Here is a 24,666-nt window from a genome sequence, read left to right as displayed (position 1 = left end):
GTTTAACCCCTATGCTTCTCTCAAATACCTTTGGATAATTAAGTTACTTGCGTCATGGAGAATAACTATCTTGTATCTCATCAGTTCCTGTCATACCAGCCCCCTACCATAGGGACCTTTAAGAAACCTGTAATTTCTGACATGTTTGAAATATGTTCTTTGTTTGGCTTTCTATTTAAACTCATGTCCACCTGCCAACAAAGGAGACTGGAGATCTGAGCACACTTCAGTCTCCCCGGTGTTTCTTGTCTAAATCATCGCATCTCTTGAACAGGCAAGAGAGCATGGGTCGGTTGCCTTCCTGCTGGTGTCACCCCACCAGAAAGCCGACATTACCCTAGATGAAAGGCCACACAACAGAACAGCCAGCAGGAAAACAGACCCACCAAATGACATTTTCCCCTGCTGCTTCCCACTGAATCTGGTTAAGAGCAATAAAGTCCTATTCTCAGTCGTTACGATTGTCACTTTATTGTCTCCAGGACCATTTCTAGGGCAGAGGCTCTCTATTATTAGAGAAACAAGAGCTTTCTATTAATCCAGTGGACTTAGGGCCCCCTGGTAACAAGGATACTTACTGGATTTACACTGTAACAATAATTCAAACTAGATATCTTCTAACTTGAGATTAGAATCCACAGAGAGTTAGAAAATAGCCCTTTAATGGAAGAGGCTATGATAACGGTCTTAATTGTTTACATGCTATTATTCTTCTGTTTGGTTGGTCTCAGTCATTTTAGTGTGAAATCAATGTGGAACTCAGTACCTAGAGGACTCTGCACTCAGTGAATTTTCTGCAAACTCCTCCAACATGAATTCACGGGGTCAGAGAGCAACAGCTCCTAGGTTAATACTTGGCCCCTGGCACATGAAAGAAAAAATAGTAACCGATTGGTAAAATAGTACATTAGTAAAATAGAAACTAGTAAGCACACAGCAGTCAGATCTGGAATATTTAGAACTCAAGTATCACCACCACCAGCTTTAACTATTTACTCATGCACCTACTGTTTGTCCTGCTTCCGGCTTGAATCAGTCCTTCTGAAAATGGGAATTCTTGATGTATTATTATAAGCCATGTGACATGAAAAGTCTCAGGCCCTAAACTAGGTGCTTCATTGTTTGATTTCACTTCCATAGGAATATGTGTTCAGTGAAGTCACTTGAAGGCTCTCAAAGACTGTTAATTTGTAGCTCAGAACAGTCTTCTGGTATCCCTTGTCACAGGCCATGCCAACACATCCACACACAACATTCTTGTTTAAAATGTTCTCATCCAAATGGGTTATATTTATATTTTCATTCATAATAAAAATCAAAGTGAATATAGATCAGTAATGAGTTTAAGGCACTCCTTTTATGAGATGTTTCTTCTTACAGTCTGTCACTGTCCTTAATTTCAATGCCATACTCAATTTTTTTCCAAAAATGTATCAGTACATCAACTAACAGACAATTATTTTCTCCTATGACAACCTCTATTACAATCATTAAGTGAGTAAATGCAGTAAAATTTCAGGTTAACTTAGATGCTGTTTAAATCCTAAGTCTATTCCCTCCCTAACTTGAAGCCAGATACAATAAACCCAAAACTGGTTTGGATACTACAAATGGCACTCACTGATTTAACAATTGGGAGAAAGTCTGACCTCATTAGATAAAGAAAGGACTACAAGAGCTTTATAAGGACAAGAAACTGGCTCACTTTAATGATAGCCTTTTTGGTCAATACCAGGCCACTCCATCATCTGGGGTTCTAGTCAGGGAATCCTTGGATCCTCATATAGATATGATGGGCCTAGTCCCCTACTAGATGCCTCTCTCCACCATCGCTGGTCACTTCCATTAGGAACATCATCATAAGTTCTCCTATAGGACTCTCCAGGATCTTACCCTCAGTATAGAACAGCAATGGTAGGGACTCCCCACTCTCTGTAAGGAGGCTGGGTCAGCCTACTGTACCACTAGAGGAGACTGGTCCTGAAATGAGTGCATCCTAGAATGTTCCCAGCTATGACCATGAACTGCAAGCTCAGACTGACAGGGACTCAAGAGGTTGCACAGGCTCTGTGCTAAATAGGATATATATGGGCCCTGGGTCAGATAGACGGGGCAAACAGTCAATGGAATTTATATATTTTCCTCATTTTTGAGAGCTACTCTCTTCCCTAATCCAGCTTTGTAGGCCTATTCTCAACTCTGACACCATCTTAACAGATATTTTTATTTCCCCTGCATGTTAGCAATCAGACTCAGGAAAAATTTACTAAAGTCATAGGTCCCTTAGAACATATGTAAAATAGGCTCCCTAGCTTCTTCCCACATGAAGACCCCTAATTTCATCTGTTATATTCCCAAATTTTAGGTTCCCATTTATTAAAATACTTGTCCTGCTTTTTATCTCACCACCTTTCAACCACCAAGTTGCAGATGTTATCTTGATTTCATCCTGAATTCCCTGGGCAGATGACTTCACCAGTGTGTCCCAGAAAACCTCACCTCTCCAGGACCCTCCCCCACTATGGAAAGATAGAAGGCTGGCGACTATGGTTCCACCTGCCAACATACATGTCCACTGAAGAAGCAGTTATAGAAGGCAGACCTTCAACTCTGCACCCCATAAAGAATTTTGGTCCATACTCTCAGAGTGATAAAGAAGAGGGAATTTTCCAATGAAGGGAGTGGGACACGGAACCTTGGTGGTGGGAATTACATGGAATGGCACCCCTGTTATCTTACAATCTTGTTAACCATTATTAAGTCATTAATAAAAAATCCATATGGTAAAGTGAAATAAAAGAAAAATGTATCAGTGCCCGTAAGTCTACTCATAGATTCTGAGTCAATTTTTTCTGGGAATGTTGGCAACCAGATACTTGAACATTTATTCAATTATTCAGATAGATAGACCATATAAACACCTATTGGCACATTAGATTGAGATGGAAATCTGATAAAGCTATTCCTTCTTATTGAGCAAATAATATCCAGGATGTTTTGAAATAAATATTGACCTGAGTATATAACAGGCCAAGAACAAGCTCATAAAGTGCATCATTCACCATCTTTAAATTGGCAACTTGATTCTTTGTCTTTGTCTTTTTTTTTTTTTAAACAGTGACTCACCCAGATATTTCCATCCTGATGATAGGGTTTCCAATTTCTCCCAGTGTCACTGTAGAGCATGCGATATTGGGTCACCCAATCTGAGCTGCTGTATCTTCCTTGAGTGGCGACAGCACTGATCTGCTTGCGATTGCCGAAGTCAACCTGAAGCCACTGGTAGTGGTCACTATCTGATGGAGACCACCCTCCTGCACCTAGAGAAGGGTGAGGCAAGAGAGAAGGGAATGGATATGGAAAGTCAAACTCCTACAGTTGACAATGGATTATTCAACATTATTTAATTGGCCTTGGCAGCACTGTATTTCACAGATAGATTATGAAGTGTCCTTTATAGATGCCACTGGGACTTCAACTAATATCCCTCCAGCTGGGTAATGCTGATACTCTAACCTTTTTATGGTGTAATTATGTGCTCATTTTCTCCTGAGCAAATGTCTTCATAATTCCTCAATTAGATCTTATTAGTACATGTCAGAGTCTAATTGGCTGAGGGTTGATCAATTTACCATGAATTCCTCAACTAAAAAAGAAAATCACTAGGAAAAGAAATATTGTTGATATGCTTCTAATTCTGCTTCTAAAACCCCTTCTGTTTCATTGGTTTAATCCCCCCTGCTTCTGTTTACATAACCACTGATAACTAAGCACCACCCTGCCTGCAGGGCATTGGTTTAATCCCCACTGGTTCATGATGTCTTTTTGCTCCGCCCCCTCTCTTTGTCACACCCTGATTTGCACCAGTCTCTTTTCGCTCCACCCTCTCTACGTCACATCCTGTTTCCACCCTACTTAGCGAGTATCTATATAAGGACAAGATTGTGATTATAGATAGTTTAGATAGCTTAGATTTCACTGTGTTCCACATGAATAAAGACTGAACTGCGTACCACTCAGCCATGAATCTCTGGTCCTCTGTCTCCTGCCCATGAAGCTAGCCTGGCAAAATATCCAACAATCTTTTAATTCTTTATGTGAAGCCTTGTTAGTAGAGTAAACGTGAAAATCAATTCAAGTATACACAAGTCTAAAAATGTATTTTACTTGACAAAGTTCAGGAAATACTAGGATTTCTTAAATTGAAGCCTAATCTCACATTAAACTTTTGTTCACAGGAGAACTAAGAACTAAGGTATAATGTCAACCTGGCAGGATAGTCACGAACATGGAAGAACTGTGCAACCAGTTTCTCCAGAAAATCATATTTCTTTGAATGATAATCTATGTTTCTAAACAAAGTGAAGCTTTTTTCCATAATTTTGCATGCAAATAGCAATGATAAATAGTAATAATGCAAAAAAAACTTTATTAGAAACATAGCACTAATGTAAAATAAAATGTTAATTTATAGTAGTATGTAAAATATGACTGCATGTAAATGTTTTACAGAAAATATGGTATATTGCTAAGTGCTAAGAGGCAATATCATATTTTTTGAGTGAGTGTGGCTACTAATGGTCATAAAATGAAAATATTCAAAAAATAATCCAAAGGACTGTATAGGAAAATATATGTATTACTTTTCAAATAAGAATTGGAAAGGCTGACAATAAAATAGTTTACTCTACAAGGGTTATAAACATAAAACTCATTTTGTAGATCACTACGGATATATCATTCACTTAACGATATCTATACGGCTTATTTCTGAATTCAGCTGAGAGAATAACAATGACAAAACTTAAAAAAAAAGTGTGAAATTATTTCTTCTGGGGGTTTGACAACTGGTAGTTTGGACCCAGATTCAGAGGGCAGGATGAAAAAAGGAATAGAGAACGCGTAGCTTTCTGGCTTCTTGCCTGATTCACTTTCTGGATCATGACATTGGAAAGATAGTTCCAAACAGGGAACAGGGTCCCTGAGATGAGGGCAGATCTGAACAGAAGCTAATCAGAGAAAGGAAGAATTTTCAGAACAGAGTCCCAGAGGAGGTGGAGACCAATGTGCAAAGAAAGAGGCCTGGAAATTTGAAGAGATTTTCTGACAAGTCTATGGAGTTTAGAGCCAGGGTGAATACTGGATTCCATTTGCAGAACAAGACTCCAAAACCAAACAAACAAAAACAGATGAAGAGATTTCTGAAATGAACAATCAGGGATGCACAGGGTTAATGAGGGTTGATGCTGTTTTGCTTTCAGATACTACAAGATGGAAATAATGTATTGAACAATCCAGTACAGAGTACAGAAAGACACAGAGCAATTTTGTCTTTAAACGAGGGCCACTCTGATAATATATGGAGGGGGAAAAAAAGTGGGTAACTAGTCTGTAAAGTAGATCAGTCTGACCTACAAATAAATTAGCTTCTTTTTTGAACAAAATTCAATACTCAATTAAGGAAAATTTAGAAACTCGACAGCATAGCATTTGTTATGTGGCAGTGGGGGAACTTTAAAACAAAGTAGTCATTGGAAGAAGTGGGAAACGGTTTCTGTGACTCACCAACAGACAAAAGTCTGTGAACAGAAACAGACTGACAAATGACAGAGACCATGAAATCGACAGGTTAGGACTTGAAGGAAGCAATTTCAAGATAGTGCCATTCCTTCAAAAAAAATAAATAAAATAAAGGTGAGTAAATAGTGAAGCAATAGATAAGGAATATTAATGGCAAGGAAAAACAATACAAGAAAACAAAATAGTCAATCGTCAGACTATAGTTTGTCAGATAGGGCCTGTACCTTTCCCTCTGCACAGTGCAGATTTGGTTTTTCTTCAGGTATTTCATTGTGGGATTAATGGCTTACACTATAGTTGTTGACACATGGGGAGACTCTCTCATCTCCCTATGACAAGTGTCTACAAAACACTCTGACCCTAACATAGATCCTTTAATGACCGAAACCAGCCAGGACACCAATGCTTCTCCACCCTTTCATTTAATTCCCCAAAGACTTTTGCTTTGCCGTAATATACCACACCCAATCCAAGTTTCACTTTTTGTTTTTCTTTTTGTCCCATTTCTATCTTTGTTGCAAGCAGCGTTATTATCAGGGTTTGGTGCCTGCATAACAAATTCGCTCATCCTTGCAGCCTTTTTTTTTTTGATAGGACAGAGAGAAATTGAGAGGAAAGGGGTAAGAAGATAGAGAGGGAGAGAAAGAGAGAGAGGGAGAAAAAGAGAGAGGGGAGAGGGAGAGGGAGGAAAAAAGAGAGAGGGGGAGAGGGGGAGAGAGAGAGAGAGAGAGAGAGAGAGAGAGGGTTCTGCAGCACATATTTCATCATTTGTAAGGTGTCTACCCTACAGCTGATGAACAGGGACTCAAACCTGTGCCACTGCCCAACCCATCTGTCCCTATTTTTCAGTTCTTCCTACATGTGATATCATCCAGTGTGTGCCCTTCTTTTCCTGTATCTCACTTAGGTTCTACTCAAGATGAGGCAAGGATGGTGACTGCACGTTTTAATAGCTGAGTAGTATTCCATTATGTATACATACCACAGCTTTCTTAGGCACTTTCTTAGGTCCTTGGGCATTTGAGTTGCTTCCATGTTTGGCTTGTAATTGAACTGCTATAAACCTAGGTATACATAGTTCTTTTGGGGAGTAGGTGTTTCTACTTCATTTGAATCAGTGTTTTGCTACTATTCTCTCCACAAGAGAGAATTCACCAAGTCACAGGATGTTGTTACTAGTGTTTGAGGATCCAGGTTCCATTATGAGGCCTCTTATCACATGGGAATTGACATTTCTCTGGAAGCCTCAGTACTGCTCTCTCTGCCTCTGTTTGTCTTAGTCTGTCTCTCTGTCTGTCTTTCTGTCTCTCTCTCTCTCTATCTCTCTCTCTCTGTCTCTTTCTCTTTGAATGAAAGAGTTGACACTGGAGCAGTGAAGTGTTACATATGTAAACATCTGGCTCCACAAAATAAGAGAGAACAAAACAGAAGTTTTAAACTAGAAATTTTATTTGCAATGAAAATGCACCACATAGGTTTGTAGCAGAATAAACTGTGAAGTAAACATGAATGGATTTGAATACAGGGTCATATACACCTTTCAAATTGAGGCAAAGAAGGGGGAAGAGTATGGGGATGAACTAAATGAGTAACCCATCGAACATTTGGACATTGAATACTAAAAGCAAAGAAAATTGAAATTGAAGCAGAAAAAAATGCATTTGAAACATCTGTGGTTGAAACCTACAAACTTAGATACTTGAAAAATTGATCTCCCAACAGGACAAATACAGAGAAAAACATACCTTACCTGGTGATAAATGACTGTTTTTTTTTTTTAAGAAATTCTAAAGGGAAACTTATTTTATTTTATTATTAGTGATTTAAAAATGATTAATAAGACTGTAAGCTAACAGGGGTATAATTCCATATAGTTCCCACCACCAGAGCCCCATGTTCCATCCTTTTCATTGGAAATGTCCCTATCCTTTATCCTTCTGGGAATATGGGCCAACATTTAAAGGGAAACTCTTTGAGAGTGTGGTTAGCAGAGAGTAACAGATCTGCATAAACAGAAAGGTCATGGAAATGGATAGACATGGAACAGCCTATCGGATGTGAATTAAGAGAAAGATGAAAAAGAAGAATTATGCTAATCTAAAATTCTTTATTCTTCAAACATATCCTTTCAATATAATGATATCTGGGGGGGGGGGGAAGCAGTGAGATCCATCAGAAGCAAGTCTATACTATAAATAGTGCATTTTAGGATTAAAAAACAAGTCCGTATATATGAAATATTTGCTGTGGTCTCCAATTGCTCTCAAAGATAGGTGTGTTTAGAATGAAAATGTTAGCAATGAATTAGTGGGGTTTATAATACATGTACAAACAAAACATATCACTACAATCACACAAAAGAGAGACATCAAAAAATAATCACATCCTTGGCTGAGTTCATTTTGTTGCATATAATGTCATGTAATATTACTTGACTGTGATACCCAATGTAGACAACAAACTTTTTTTCTTTTTTCTTTTTACTATTAAATTTTACATTATTATTATTATTATTATTATTATTATTATTATTATTAGCCTCCAGGGTTATCGCTGGGGCTTGGTGCAGGTACGATGAATCTACTGCTCACGGAGGCCTTTTTTTTTTTTTGTATAGGGTAGAGAGAATTTCAAAGAGGAGGGGATGATAGAGGGAAAGAGAAAGATAGACACCTGCAGACTTACTTCACCACTTGTAAAGCGACACCCCTGCAGGTGGGGCGTTGGGGACTGGAACAATGATTCTTGCTCAGGTCTGTACTATGTACTATGTGCGCTTAACCCCGTGCACCACCGCTCAACCCCCTAAATTTTACTCTCTTAAGGAACGTCATTAGTTATTCATCTTCTTCAGGAATTTCCAGAGTAGAAAAAAAAAATCACTTTACCAATATTCAAGCCCCTTCCTGTGAGTGTTCAGATTCAATGCTTCTTAGAGTCTCAACCAGAGGCTGGCACCTGATGGGAAGCCCAAGTTGGGAAAATCTGAAATTTTTCCTGAAGAGCTGGGCTTTGCAGCATCTCTTTTCCTTCTTCTTAGTTCTGAATTATTATTTCTCTTCTATATATTTTCATACCCCCAAGAGTTCCTTAGATAAAGAATAGGAAAGCTATCCGGGGAGGGGATGGGATCTGGAGTTCTGGTGGTGGGAATTGTGTGGAGTTGTACCCCCTCTTCTCCTATGTTTTTTGTCAGTGTTTCCTTTTTATAAATAACAATAAAAAACAATGAAAATTAAAATAAAATAAGCACAATTGACCAGTGAAATTTAGACAGTTCCTTTTAGTTCATCTTGAAAAAGAATATTCCAGATTAAATTTTCTTTAGTTAACCATGATTTCAGGGCATTATAAATAATTCATAATTTTTCAATAAGGAGGCAATTAACATACAACCACCTAATCCCTTCAATCTCATTATGTTAAAAAATGCAATTTATTGCTAAGTTTATGGTGGCACAAAAGACTCAAAGCAACAAGCATAGATGTTCAAAAAATATCCCTTGGCAGAAATATATTTGGAGAACACAGTAATTAACCTCCAGGGGAGGGCAAATGTCAGACTTTCATGAGGAACCTGGTGGAAAGATCAATGAGAAGTTTCCTCTTTCTCTTTGATCTATCAGGCAAGGCAATTTGGGGAAGCTGATTCCTTTGTTCATTTGGCTTGTGAAATACGTAACCTCTATCGATCTGAGGATTAAGGATGATACTTCTTTTATCAAGAAATAGTATAGAAGAGTATAGAAGTGCACATTGTAGACAGAGGAAGAGGGCAGACGTTTCCCCCAGAGACATCAGGAAAATCCAAAAGGAGTAAGTGCAAAGTTGAAGAGGTGGGGACATTGAACAGTCATTGAATTCTATTTCTAAGAAGACCTCAGAAGAACTCTGACATAAGACCAATGGAACCCAAAGTCTCCAGTAGATTATGAGTAGCTTGGGTTTTTGTACTTGAATGTATAAGACTGATTTACTATAAGACAGAAAGATAATAACTGAGGAGGGAAGAAAAGGTCAAAGAGAAAAGAGGCCAAGAGTACAGAACACTGCTCAGGTTTGCCTTAAAGTGGTGCCTGGATTTGAACCTTCAGTCTCTGTGGTTTAATTCATGGATACTGTCACTTTCATAGGCTGAGCCTAAATACCAAAAAAATGTTAAGAATGACTTGAAATAGGAACATCACATAGAACTCTTATTATTCTCTAAACAACAAGGATTCTATTCTTTATGTCATTCACATCTCTCTTACTTCCGTTCATGCCTTTCTCTCATTCAATATATTTTCTATTTCTCTTTCTCCTCCTCCTCTTTTTATTTATTTATTTATTTATTTATTTATTTATTCATTCCCTTTTGTTGCCCTGGTTGTAGTTACTATTGTTATTGATGTCATCGTTGTTGGATAGGAGAGAGAGAAGTCGAGAGAGGAGGGGAAGACAGAGAGGGGGAGAGAAAGACAGACACCTGCAGACCTGTTTCACCGCTTGTGAAGCGACTCCCCTGCAGGTGGGGAGCTGGTGGCTCAAACCGGGATCCTTACATAGGTCCTTTTGCTTTGTGCCATGTGTGCTTAACCCACTGCACTACCGCCTGGCTCCCTCTCCTCCTCCTCTTAATAGGATCCCTGGGTAATAAATTCAAGTCCTAGAACATATGCTGTTGTGATGCAGTATACAGGCCAACTATAGGAAGTTGAACACAGCACACAGCTGATGTCAGCCTGTGACAGGGCATACTAAGATCTGCATAAACACACAAGGGATTGTGGGTGGATGGAACAGACTTAAACACAGGCAGCCAGAAGTCCAGCCCTTTTGGCCCCTGCTTCTTGTCCTGCTCACACAGATCCTGGCTAAGGATACCCAAGACCCACCATACTGCTCCCAACCAGAGGAACTGAACACATGTAACTCAGCTAGCCAGTAAACTCTAGAATCCTCTACAGCCATAATGAGAAACCTATACCTCTACTGATATTTGTTTATCTCATGGGGCTGAACTTTTGGTAACTAATTTATAGACTAATGAGAGGAGCTTACTCTTACCCCTGTTGATAACTGTTTCTTTTGCCGTACCTAAAATATAACATCCCATACTACAGTACTGCCTAATAAAGCTTGGATTGTTTCAACCCACTCCTCACTGTGCCACAGCCAAGTCCTTTATGCAACACAACCAAGTCTTTATTTTTTAATTACAGTGGTATGCAATACAGATAAACAATCTCTCAGACCAATTTTCCATTCTTTGTTTTTTAGGGGGTGGGAAGAATATAAAACTCTCTTCCATGCAAAATGTTCCCATGTGGATTCAAACCTAGGTCTTCACAGACATAAATGCATGTACTCTGCCAGTAAGCTATCTCCTGGCTCTTCTCTCTCTCCTTCTGTCTTTTTCTTGTGTACATATGTCCCTCTTATATGACTTTCTTTCTGTGTGTGTGTGTGTGTGTGTGTGTGTGTATGTTTATGAGAGAGAGAGAGAGAGAGAGAGAGAGAGAGAAAGAATATATATAAAGTTGCAGAGTGTTTTCTGCCAGTCCCTGTTCAGGTGCCAGATGCTGGGCTAGCCTGAGGATGCTTCTTCCCAGGCACAGGCTCTCTGGGTTGGAGAGAACTCTGCTGGAGCCAACCTAGGCTGCTGCCTACTCAGCGACATGGGAGAGGAACCAGGAACTCTCGTGGCTGAGCTGGAATGCAATGCCATGCTGGCTTTATCCATCTGCATTTATACTCTCCAGGAAGGAAGGGGTAGGTGACAAGGAGAGGGGATGGGGCGAAAAGAGAGTTCGAACTAGTGGGGATTAAACCAGGGCCCTGCAGACAGGGTGCGTCTCAGACAAAACAATGATTATGTAAATAGACCAACAGTTTTCTAGATGCCCTCTTTACTTTGATTACTTGAGTAAGAAATTACAACATGAATCTGGATAAATGGATAAAACCAATATTCTATACGTATGGTAGTTCACAGTGGGGGAGACTAGATTCCTCTTCATAATTTGCAAACCAGTATTTCTGAACACCTAAATGGAAGGTTCCAGAGAGATACTATGGGGCTTCTTTTCTCATGACACATAGTTCCCACCTTAGCCTGATGCCCATTGGTAATAACACCAGAGGCCATAAGCCTCTAATTTAAAAGCAAAAGATGGGAAGAGGGATCCATTCAAATACAGAGTACTTTTAATGGCAGGCTGGGAAATTCCTGGCTAATGAAAAGAATAAATGGAAAGTGAGACCTCCTGGCATTATAACTTCAGGCTTTGGGGCCTCCATTGGCTCTAAATACACAGTTCTCTCTCTCTCTCTCTTAGGTAAAATAGATAAAAAAAAAAATTGGAAAGACATAACTAGGATCAAAAATAAGATAAACATCTCTATGCATGAGCAATGCAACCAGAATGTAAAGCAAAGAGTAGGGAAGGAGGCGGAGGCTCCTGGAGGTAGAGACTTTGGCAGCACACAGTGCAGCCTGGTGGGTGACTTTTGGGTACCAAGTGTGCATGCTTGTTCCCAAGTTCCCTGTGTGCCCCAGAGAAAGGAAGGCTGCATCAAGTCAAAAAATCAAGACAGCCCAAGGGCCAGCTGGCTTCTGCGAAGAGCTAGACAACAGCCGCTTTGCTGACAGGAGCAGTGAGGGTTGTGAGACTTCATGTCTAAAATAGAAAACGGACTGATCTGAGATGAATGAGAAAAGCCATCCCATGATTCTGTGTCTGGGCCAGTGACTCCCTCACAACAGGCATGGGGTTATCAGTGTATATTTTAAAAGACTTATTACATACATTAAATGAGTTATTTATTGGGCTGGGTGGTGGTGTATCTGGTTACTGTACACATTACAGTGCATAAGGACCTGGGTTCAAGTCCCCACCTGCTGGAAGATGCTTCATAAACAGTGAGAATACACACACACACACACACACACACTCTCTCTCTCTCTCTCTCTCTCTCTATCACTCTCTTTTACCCTCTTTTTAAACTTCTGTCTCTATCATAAATAAAATTCAAAATTTTAAAAAAAGAATTATTTATTATCTTAGAGACAGAGAGAACAGAAGGCTACTTTGGTCTGACATATGTGGTCTGACATATTGAATTTGGGACTTCTAGGGCCTCAGGCATGCAAGTTCTATGTGCTAATGCTATGAGTTCTCTTTCTGCCCTAGGAGTCATCAGTGAAAAGTGTGGCTTCATGATAGAGAATCTGAGAAGCTTCTTAAAGAAAGTTACTAAGCTATAGAGGAGGGGAGAGAGAGAGAAAGAGAGAGAGAGAGAGGGCCTTAAATAGACTGTGCATACCTAAATCACAAACCACAGGAAAGAAAATAAATTATCTCACACATCAGCTGATAGTCAAGAGTTTATTGAAAGTAAATTTCAAATATAATAGTGACTACAGAATCGTGGAAATAAACATATGTAAGGTATTCAAATATGCAAAACTAGTAAACTTCATTGAAAAAAACAATAACTAGCATAGAGAGAAATGAGGTATTTACATATTCTTGAGAGCTTGTATGGAATTTCTAACATGGGAGCACAGCTACTCTATAGCCTTGATCAAAGACTAGAGCCCTCTCTATTTGGGGGAAGGTCCTCTTCTTCTAGCAAGCATGCCGTTTTGTGAGGAACACACATGAAGTACGGAGGGAAGAAGGGGACAACAGCCTAGCCAGCCTGATCAGCTGAATCAGCCCTTGCCATCAATGGGGTGACAGACATCACAGCCAGACTGCCCTCACATCCTTACATATTCTTTAAAATTAAATAAACTGAGAAAGGGAAAATGCAAGGTGAGTAGAAGTGACACTAGTGGTATTTCTGGACTTAAGAAATTCTTTCTTTCTTTCTTTCTTTTTTTTTTAGTAAATAGAGTATGCATTTTATTTTACTGAATGGGATAGAAGGGGAGAGCTTATGATGGTGGTAGAGATTGGAGCTGGGACGTCAGAATCTCTGGCATGAAAGTCTTTTGCAGAACTATTAGGCTGTCTCCCAGTCCTTTCATTTTTTTTTTTAAATCAGTTTCTGTTGTTGTTTGTTTAAAATAAAACCATGAATTCCATCGGAGTGTCTACAACTTGATTTAGCAGAACATTTGACAGTATCCTAACAAGTATCAAATTGTAAAAGGTGATCAGGGAGATATCAGGTTTGGGTAAATTCAAAAATGGCTAATAATCATACACCAAATATGCTGATGAATGAGTCTGTCAGCTTGTAGAGAACTCTGTGCTGATGTTCCAGAAGGTTCTATGCTGCACACTGTCATCTGTAATGTTTTTATTATTGGAGGCATTGAGACATGCTTATGAAATTTGTCAATTATACAGAGCTGGCAGAGAGACCTAATAGGATAACTAACTGAATTATGATGTAAAATGTTCTTGACTGGCTGGTAATAATTTCTAATGCTTAGAGATTATTCTGCAGTCTTAATTCACATTGCAGAAATATAGTGCTAAAATCATGGCACTAAGCTGCAATACAATATTTTCAGTATTACATTCAAAACATTTTGATTAAGGCATTTCTAATAAAGATGTATATCACTCATCTATCTATCTATTACATATATATGTATTTATGTGTATATATATGTCCATTTACCCATTTACCTACACACATCACAAGCATGAAGTATTAGGAATTATCACAAACTGAACTTAATTGTGTAGTCAGCAATCATATCTATATGGAAGTCATTGTCAAGATCCCATCAACACTCACTATATATCCTTTTATGTATAGGCTCACTGATTTCCTCCACAATGAACTACTCCAAAGGTTCACGTTAAGGCTATCTGAAATGCCAAATTTCTTGTTTTTGTTGTTGTGCCTAATAGTGCATTGTATAATAGGTTACTTTTCACACAGAGGCTGAACATTTGGGCAGTTCCAGTTTGGAGTTATGAACAGTCTTGCCATCGATACTCTTGTCCATTTTGTGAAAACCTCTTTGTACATTTCTGTTGTGTGTATGTCCAAGAGTATAGTTGTCAGGTCAACATCTTGATATTTACTCTATCCATACCCACTGTATCATAAGAGATTCTACTGTTCCATGTCCTTGCTGAAATACAGATCAGCTCATTTTCCTTGTTAAGTAGAGTCTAAATATTCTGGGTTATTATAAGATTAAGTTGTATCTTCCTGCTAATTACCCTTACTTTTGGGGTATTAAAACAATGTAAGATGAACACATATTGTGAGAGCATTAAGGATAGACAAAGAGACAAAAATACATGTTTCTGAGCCAAAGTCACATGAATACATGTATCTACTAACAAGGAGAGCATAAGAAATTTAAGAAAGTATTTATCCAATAATATATTGGTTTAATTGAATATTCATATGATTTTTTATATTTCTTTATTTTCCTTTTTGTTTCCCTTGTTTTTTTATTGCTGTAGTTATTATTGCTGCTGCTGTTGTCATCATTGTTGGATAGGACAGAGAGAAACAGAGAGAGGAGGGGAAGACAGAGAGGGGGAGAGAAAGATAGACACCTGCAGACCTGCTTCAACGCCTATGAAGCGACTCCCATGCAGGTGGGGAGTTGGGGCTCGAACCAGGATCCTTATGCCAGTCCTTGCACTTTGTGCCATTACACTTAATCTGCTGCGCTACTGCCCAACTTCCTTCATATGATATTATGGCTCTTCCTTAAATTATTACAAACAGAAAGTTAAAATTGTGTCTATTCAAGGCCAGAGAGAAACTAACGGGGTAGGATAATTGCCTTGTCATGCATGTGACCCAGGACTGAGTCCCAGACTCTGTCTCTCTCTTTCTATCTCAAAAACTCAGATTATTGAAACCAGTAATGACAAAGTAAAGAGTAACTATAACTCGGGGAATATTTTTCTGAACACCTCACCAACTAAATGTTGGTATGCAAAATATATAAGTGATTCTTACTAGTCAGTAACAGATATTCAAATAACCCAAGAAAAATTGGCAAGGAAACTTATTAAACAGTCCAGAAAACAATATCCTATAATCTATAAGACTATCAAAAGACGCACAAGTCCAGGCCATTGACAAGGCAAATAAAGACAATGAGAGATGATCTCACTCATGTGTGGTATGTAAAGGAAGCAAATGAACTAAATATATAATGCCTTTTAAGAGAATATAAAACTGTTATTCAAAATTGATGTTCATGAGAAAAAAAAGGAGAAATTAATGACTTTTTTTTAAAAAATAAGGTGAAATTGATCATTTGTGTGGTGAAGAATGGGGCGGGACATACTGTAGTATGATGTTTATTTATGATGCAGAACTGTAATTCATGTTATAAAGCAATGCATTTCTATAAAAATAATTAAAAACACCAAGAATGTTGAATGAGAATGAATAAGAAGGAGAGTCAATTACATCATAGTGCATTAAAAGGACCAAAGATGTAAAAATTTTGTGGAGAAACTTCAATAAATGGTTCAATCTTCTGTTATCTAAAATAATTGAAATGTACTTTCTTTCATTAATGAAGCTATGGTACCTCATAACAAAAAAAAAAAAAAGAAAAATATCTCATCTTGTATGCATCTAGATGATAAAGTTTTAAAAATAGACATTTTGATTAAAATATGTAGAAGTATATTTTTGGCACAATATAGTCTGTTTCATCTGCCTCTCCTTAGATTAGTCATTTTCCTATAAATTATTTTTAGTTTGGAATTAAAAAAAAAAAAAACTCAAGAATGAGAGTTACTTTCTGTCCTAATCCAACTTTCTAGCCCTTTCCTCTACTCTGACACCATTTTTCTCAGCCAATACTCTTATCCAACTTCAGGCTAGCTATCAAACTCAAGCAAAACTACCATAATTGTGTTCCCCCAGGAACATACCTAAAATGGACTTCTTAGCTTTCTTACCCTAAGACCCCTAATTTCATATGCTCTGTTTGTACTTTTTGGTTCTTGTTCATTATCCATTTTGTCTCTGTTTATGTCTCACCACCTTCCAGACACCAAGTTGTAGATTCTACCATAGTTTCATCCTAATTTCTCTGGGCAGGTGATCTCACAAGTGTGTCCTAGAGCCTTGTCTTTCCAGAGCTCTGGCCCACTAGGGAAGGATAAAAACAGGCTGGGGGTGTGGATAGACCTGCTAACGCCCCTGTCCAACAGAGAAGCAATTACAGAAGCCAGAACTCCTACCTTCTGCACACCCATAAACAACCTTGATCTACACTCCCAGTGGGGGAGAAGTGATAGGAGGAGGAAGATAAGAGGGCTCTGAACACCAGTTCCCAGGGAAAGAGGAGGAAAAGGAGAGGGAAATATGGAGGTAGTGATGCTGTCATGAGTGGCTTGAAGGGAAAGAGAAGGTTTTATCAGAAAGAAAAAGGGGAAAATATGTATAAATGGACAGACAGTTGTGGAAATGATGGTTGGCCCATGTCTACATCCTTAGGGGAACTATGGTGGCTTTCAGTGGAGAGACTGAAGATTCAGAACCCTGGTGTTGGGAAAGGAGTGGATTTATATTTCTGTTGACATGTAGTTTATAAAATCAATATAAAACCATTAATAAAATTTTAAAAATATTTTAAAATGTGATTATTGAACTGAATTTAATAAATTTAAAATAAATGTCTTGTAGGGAGAAAGAAAGTTTCTTTATTGAAGATGGTTAGAGACCAGCTTACTCTCCTAAGAACATTCAGAGCAAAGGCTCCACTGTGTTGAAAATTTCCAGTATAAATTGCAGCACTAAATTCATTTAATGTTTTGCAACTAGGCAAAGCAAATCTGTTGAGGTCTGTGGTTTAACACTCATCATTTCAGTTGAGTTGTTGAGAAAGACACAACTTGCAAGTTGAGTTATACATATTAAAAAATTACAAAAGCATTTTCAGGACACTACTTAGGTCAGCTGTATTTTTACTATAATTTAAGAAAGGCAAACACTAAATCTTGGACTTCAGAAAGGTATCTTCATTTTATATAATAAGTACTACTTCTAGATTAGTCAATAAAAGAAGAAAAGTGAAGAGTCTTGACACAAGCATACTATGCATAAGATGGCACAAAGATTTAATAGTGGTTGAAACTAACTTGAATCCCTGTTGTCTCATAATGTTGTAAATCAGTATGAAGTCCCTAAGAAAAATTTTTTTTAAAAAAGGAAAATAAAGAATAGCATGTCTCTGTATATAGGAAACAAAACTTTAACTGTGACTCTTTTAGAACTACTTGCCACATAAAAGGATTCATCTTCCTGAATGATGAAGATACAAGAGATGCTGTGAGTCCCATTCTTAGACAGATCAGGTAGTATCATTTTCCCAGCAGTGCCTTCCTGACAATACTGATGACTTCATGTTGTAGATGGAGTATCCAGTCAGACGACACGCCTGTCTTGTTTTCAATAACATGGACTTGATATTTCCAATGGAAAGAGGTTTAAGGATAGCATCAGGAATTCTCTGGGTGAAATGAAATGATTCTGCATTGAAGCAAGCAAGCATTTGTCTAGCTCATGTAAATGAAGTCACTTGCATAGGACAACAGGGGCAAGTGAAAATATTGTAGCAAAGACAAAGTCATTGAAAGCATGATTCTTCTTTGAATTAAGAAAATCTACTCATTTATTTTTATGAGAGAGAGAGAGAGAGATAGATCAGAGCTCCATTCAGTTCTGCTGTATAATTCTCTTACATATATCATATGTATTACCACTGTACTATCTCTCTGGGTCTCATGATTCTTTTTTAAATGAATTTATTTATTTATTCATGAGAAAGATAGGTAGAGAGAAAGAGTTAGATATCACTTTGATACATGTGCTGCTGAGAACTGAACTCAGGAACTCAAGGTTGAACATCCAATGCTTTTTCCACTGCGTCATCTCTCAGACCACACTTTGATGATTTTTCTTTGATATAAAAACTAGGAAGCACCTGATTGACCCACCTATATAAGCATGATTAAAGAGCTTCATCGGGAGTTGGGTGGTAGCATAGTGGGTTAAGCACAGGTGGTGGAAAGAGCAAGAACCAGCAGAGGGATACCAGTTCCAGCCTCTGGCTCCCCACCTGCAGGGGAGTCGCTTCACAGGCATTGAAGCAGGTCTGCAGGTGTCTTTCTCTCCCTCTCTCTGTCTTCCCCTCCTCTCTCCATTTTTCTCTGTCCTATCTAACAACGATTATGACATCAATAACAACAACAATAACTACAACAATAATAATAAAGAAGACAACAAGGACAACAAGAGGGAAAATAAAATAAAAAATAAAGAGTGTCATTCATTTCCATGTGCTCCCTAAATATCTAAGTGCAAGATAGGTCTAGGGGTTTATATGCACAAATAGTGAGCGGTCTCTTAAACCTTAAAAGTCATAATGGAAGGAGTTCAATATTGTGTGTGGAAATCTACTGCTTCCACATTTCATACCTCATCTCTGGCAGGCATACTGTTACACTGTGCAGAGATTTTAAAATAACAGTTAATTAGAAAGTGTTCTGTCTGCTCAAGTCCAGAAAACAAACAACCAAAAGCCATCATTCTAATGATGCTATTCTTCCTGATTAATAAATAAATAATAAGACATTCTTCTGCATGAAACTTACATGAATGTTGCTTGGAAGGGTGGAGGAAATGAATCTGTAGTTTTGTAGGGGCTTCAGAGTACAAAAATGGAAGTCACCTGTAAGTTATTAAATAAGCTACTTAGAGGTAAGAGTAGAGCAGAAATCACTTAAGTCTTAGGACTTTAAGCAAAGCCTGATTAAGTGAATGAGCAAGTGGCTTATGCAGGATCAGAGGAGTGAGTAAGAGGGCACTTTGTTCAGCTGCAAACAAGGAAGAAAAGTTCTTAGTCCTTCATTATTCCATGAGGGAGGCCTGCTTTAACCTCTGAAGGGCATCTACCTGAGAACACATGTGTTACCAAGTGAAAGCTTCAGTAACTGACTTCATCTTGGAAGGAAAATCTTTTGACTTCTCTAGCACTTTCCATCTATATGACTAACACTAAGGGAATCTCAAAACTGATTCTTCTATATATCATGAAATCTTAATGCCCAGCAAGTAATATTTTATATAATAAGTTTTAGTTATTAAGTATTGTTTCTTTAACTTATGAAAGAAAAGTGTCAGCTGCACACTTACAGGATGGAAATGTTTTCACTGGTTTATTTTTTATTAACAAAATGATTAATGGTGCAAGTAATATCTCTATGTTGTCTGCTATAGGGACCTGCTATTGAAACCTCATAATTTTCTAGGGCAGAGGCTCTGTGATAAAGATGACTAGACTAGTAGAAGAAATGCAGAAAAGCAAGAGTGAACCACACATATTGCCAGTGTAATGATAAGTTCAGCTGTTGTTTATGCAGTGTTGTTAGTGATATCTGCAATGATCTACACAAAGTTTCAGGGAGATAGCACAGGGCTAGTGTACAAAGTTGCACATTTAAGACACCAGGGTGGCTACTATAACCCAGACCTGTGGAGAGAACTGGTTTTTCTCTGTCACTCTGAATAAGAGAAATGACCTAGGGCAGTGAAACCATATATGTTGAAGGTTCTTAACACACACACACACACACACACACACACACACACACACACACACACACACACTTTCTCTCCCACTTATTGATAATTTCAAAACTGTCTGCATGTATACAATGATATTCAATTTATGCCCTAAAATTCCTATATACAATGATACACAATATATTGTCAGTTCTCCCATTCTACAAGATAAATATCTGACTGAATACATGATTAATTGAGATATCAGATCAACCTGAAAACATAGAAAAGTGAGGTCATTTCCTGGTGAAATGATTGGAATGAATAATTCTTGATGATTGGAATGAATAATTCTTGATGATTGGGATGAATAAATCTAATGACTTGAAGTAAATGGAAAATTGGCTCATTTCTCCACATTTTATGTTTTTATATTCAGTATCAAAATGAAGTAACAGCAATTTTAGCTGTTATAAAACATAGATCATAAAGACTCTCTTTGTCTTATTTCCATTTTTATAGAGAGGAAATACAAAAGGATTATTTTCAAGATCAGCTACAGTAAACAAATTCTTTAGAACAAACTTGAGTAACTTTTATAATTCTTCTTGTCCCTGTAATTCATGCATGGTAAGTGACTCCATCCTACCTGGTCAGCAATTTCTGAGCAACTTATCTATTTTAATTCTAACCCTAATTCCTGGAGGGTAGCAAGCATTATGCTATTTCCAAGTTTATGCTTAAAACCCTCATGGATTCCTATAAAGGCATATATCACAAAACAGTCTTTACATAAATATCTGCTGTAGCTAAGGAATCTGTTTTAATAAAGAGGGATGTTTATTTATTTATTTTGTATTCTTATAATAACAATATAAAACTATTTCAACAAAATTGTAGTAGGTGTATTTTGATGTCAGTAGAAAATATTTTTTAAGTTTTACTTCCCTGGGGTCTGAAGAACTAGGGAAACACTAGAAAATATGTATATATCACTGTTAGGCCTTATAAATATATATATATATATTTTTTTTTAGTACAGTCTTCCCTGAATGTTATTTACATAAAGTCATGAATTCCCCTTGCAAAAAAAAAAAACCTTCTTTAATAGTATTTTTCCCTCATAGTGCAAACTTGAAATTGCTTGATTTAGCAATGGAATTGAATGGCAATTTCAAGAATAAAGTTGATACTCATGAAAAAAAAAAGAAGCAAAAGTTTGAAAATATTTGCTATACCTTAATGGTTAATATATACTGTTAAGGGAAAAAAAAAGTCACATCTTCTTGTCTAACCACATCCCTGGTTTTGGCTTTTCAGAATAGAATTGACTCTGCAGCTTGAGAGGGAGAAAATATATTATTACACAAAGTTCACCAGACTAGAATGAAGAATGAATGGTTTTTCCTCAGTCTGTTCACAAAGCCATCATAAAAATACCATAGATGATGGCTAGTAAACAACAGGAATTTATTTCTCACAGTTCTGGAGGCTGGGATGTCCAAGGTCACGGCACTGGAAGATTAATAGGCAGGTTCATAGAGAATTGTCATCCCAATACGACCTCATACAGTGAGTGCAAGGGTCTTGGAAATGGCTGGTTTCTTTTTTATATAAGGCACTAATCCCTTTCATAAAGGTTCCATCCTCAGGACCTACTTGTCACCCAAAAACCCCATTTCCAAATACCAAAAATAAATAAATAAATAAATAAACAAATAAATAAATAAATAAATAAGAAAAGGAAGAAAAAAGAGAAAAGAAGGAGGTTTAACATATGAATTTTAGGAAGGACATAAGTCTTCAGACTGTGCTAGAAGTCAGATCTAGTTATAAAAGAGTCATGTTTTGCCACTTTATTAAATACAGTATCCAAATGATAAAGCTCACATTTTTTCACTTCACCATAATAAAACAATAAAATAAAAGGTTTCTTAATTGTTATGAGATACCTTGAAATGAGAAGATGAAACAGTGAGGCCAGAAATGCTTTGATAATGAATATTCTCACTGTTTACTTAGCCATCTTGTCACAAAAGTTCTCATAGAAAACAACTTCAGTCCTTCAACTAGCTCACTTAAATAATGGACTGTTTCAGTTAAGTTGCAGTTAAAGTATTTACTGACACAGATGAGATTGAATGACTTTTTGAAGGACAACATCTTATGCAAGATATGTTTCAGAAAATCCAAACTTTTTTTTAAAGATTCATCTTTTAAGATATGTATTTATTCTCTTTTGTTGTCCTTGTTTTTTTTTTTTTTTTTTTTTTTTACTGTTGTAGCTGTTGTTGGATAGGACAGAGAGAAATTGAGAGAGGAGGGGAAGACAGAGAGGGGGTGAGAAAGATAGATACCTGCAGACCTGCTTCACCGCTTGTGAAGGGACTCCCCTGCAGGTGGGGAGCCGGGGGCTTGAATCAGGATCCTTATGCCAGTCCTTGTGACATGTACTTAACCCGCTATGCTACCGCCTGACTCCCCAAACATTGTTTTAATGACTGTTTCCCATATGCACCATCCAGGTTACAAGCCCAGCTTCTACAACACTGAAGGAAGTTTCAGTCATTCTGTCTCTGTCTCTATTCCTTCTCTGTCGCTGTTAAAAAATAAAAAAAACATAAAAAGAACTGTATGAGTGAAACAAATATGAAGGAAATAAAGGCAGCTGGGACAAATATCTAAATTTGTGTCCTGGAGCCAGGCTTCCCTGGACTGAAGGCCCCACCAATGTGTCCTGGAGCTCCACTTCCCCAGAGACCCACCCTACTAGGGAAAGAGAGAGGCAGACTGGGAGTATGGACCAACCAGTCAATGCCCATGTTCAGCGGGGAAGCAATTACAGAAGCCAGACCTTCCACCTTCTGCAACCCACGACCCTGGGTCCATGCTCCCAGAGGGATAAAGAATAGGGAAGCTATCAAGGGAGGGGATGGGATATGGAGATTGGGTGGTGGGAATTATGTGGAGTTGTAACCCTTCTATCCTATGGTTTTGTTAATCTATACTTTCTTAAATAAAAAATAAATTTAAAAAAGTCTGAATTTCTCTTTTTGTCTGCTTTCTTTGTATTTATTGATCAAGAATGAAAGAGTATGACACTGAAATATTTCATTAGTATCTATAGTGATTAGCTGTAGCACAATCCTTTTATAGCCAACACAAAATTTATATTTTAAGCATCAATCAACACATCCTGTGTCAACTGATGTATTGCTATGAAGAAAAACATCCCCCACAACTTACCAGCTTAGAGAACTTGGCATTATATTACACACACACACACACACACACACACACACACACACACACACACACACTACATATATTCCCTTACTAAGAAAACATGATATACTTAAGCCTTTTTCCTGTGGACACTTACTCCAATATCTTGTCACTTCTGATTTAATAACAAGAATGATCTTATCCTCTGTTGAGGAAAAATATCATTATATTTGCTCCATAAAGAATAAACTGCAAGGGGGAGGGGTGGATAAGAGTATAACATGTTCCTTACATACATGAGGCTCCTGGGTCAGTCCCATCACATGACAACAAAAAAGACAAAGACAACAGGCACCCCAGAGATGAAGACTGTTGCTCTGTTCTTTCCCACTCACCCTCCTCCTTCTCTTTCCTGAAAACAAAAATACACATTGAACTAACCCAAAGCCAATATCAAGCTCAATAGTGAGAAACTAAAAGCTTTCTGCTATGATCAAAGTAAAGATAACCTCTACAAGACAATTTTTCATAAATATTTTGAAAGTTCTAGTGAAAATAATCCACAAGTTAGTTAATTAAAGGAATCCATATCTGCTGAACTAGCTTTGCGGGCGGGAGACAGAAACGAGCAGGGACTCATGGCTGAGTGGTATGCATTTCATTCTTTATTCATGTGGAACACAGAAGTGCAATCTATGCCATCTCTAATCACAATCTTGCCCTTATGTATACTCGCCAAGTAGGGTGGAAACAGGATGTAACATAGAGAGGGTGGAGCGAAAAAAGACTGGTGGAAATCAGGGTGTACTAGGAGAGGGGGATGGAGCAAAAAGAAATCATGAACCAGTGGGGATTAAACCAATGCCCTGCAGGCAGGGCGGTGCTTAGTTAACAGTGGTTATGTAAATAGAATACAGTGTTAAGCAGGGGGGGTTTAAACCAATGAAACAGAAGGGGTTTTAGAAGCAGAATTAGAAGCATACCAACACATAACGGAACAGAAGAAATGAAGCTATCATTATGTATAGATGATATTATGGGTTCCTGTTTATTAAACAATTTGTTCTGCTTTATATCATATCACCTTTCAGCCACCAAGTTGTATACACTACTATGATTCCATCCTGATTTCCCTGGGCAGACAATGTCACCGTGTTTTCTGGAACCTCACCTTTCCAGAGTCTTATTCCACTAGGGAGAGACAGAAACAGGCTGGGGGGCATACCAACACCCATGTCCAGCAGAGAAACTTCTACGCCCCATAAAGAATTTTGATCATACTCCCAGAGATGGATAAAGAATAGGAAAGCTTCCGTCATGGAGGCGATGGGACATGGAACTCTGGTGCTCGGAACAGTGTGG

General features: G+C 37.9%; 1 protein-coding gene across 1 annotated transcript in view; it reads right to left on the bottom strand.

The window, feature by feature from the left end:
• The window catches only part of CNTNAP2 (contactin associated protein 2), a 2,382,269-nt gene that overhangs the window by 1,519,368 nt on the left and 838,235 nt on the right, over nt 1-24,666 (bottom strand). The window contains exon 3 of the mRNA XM_060195676.1: nt 3,127-3,320. Coding sequence (XP_060051659.1) covers nt 3,127-3,320 — 194 coding nt within the window. The remainder of the gene's footprint in view (nt 1-3,126; nt 3,321-24,666) is intronic.

Source organism: Erinaceus europaeus, chromosome 8, assembly GCF_950295315.1.
Source record: "Erinaceus europaeus chromosome 8, mEriEur2.1, whole genome shotgun sequence".
NCBI classification, from domain to species: Eukaryota; Metazoa; Chordata; class Mammalia; order Eulipotyphla; family Erinaceidae; genus Erinaceus; species Erinaceus europaeus.
The sequence above is the reverse complement of the archived record's forward strand: the minus strand, read 5'-3'. Positions and strand labels throughout refer to the sequence as shown.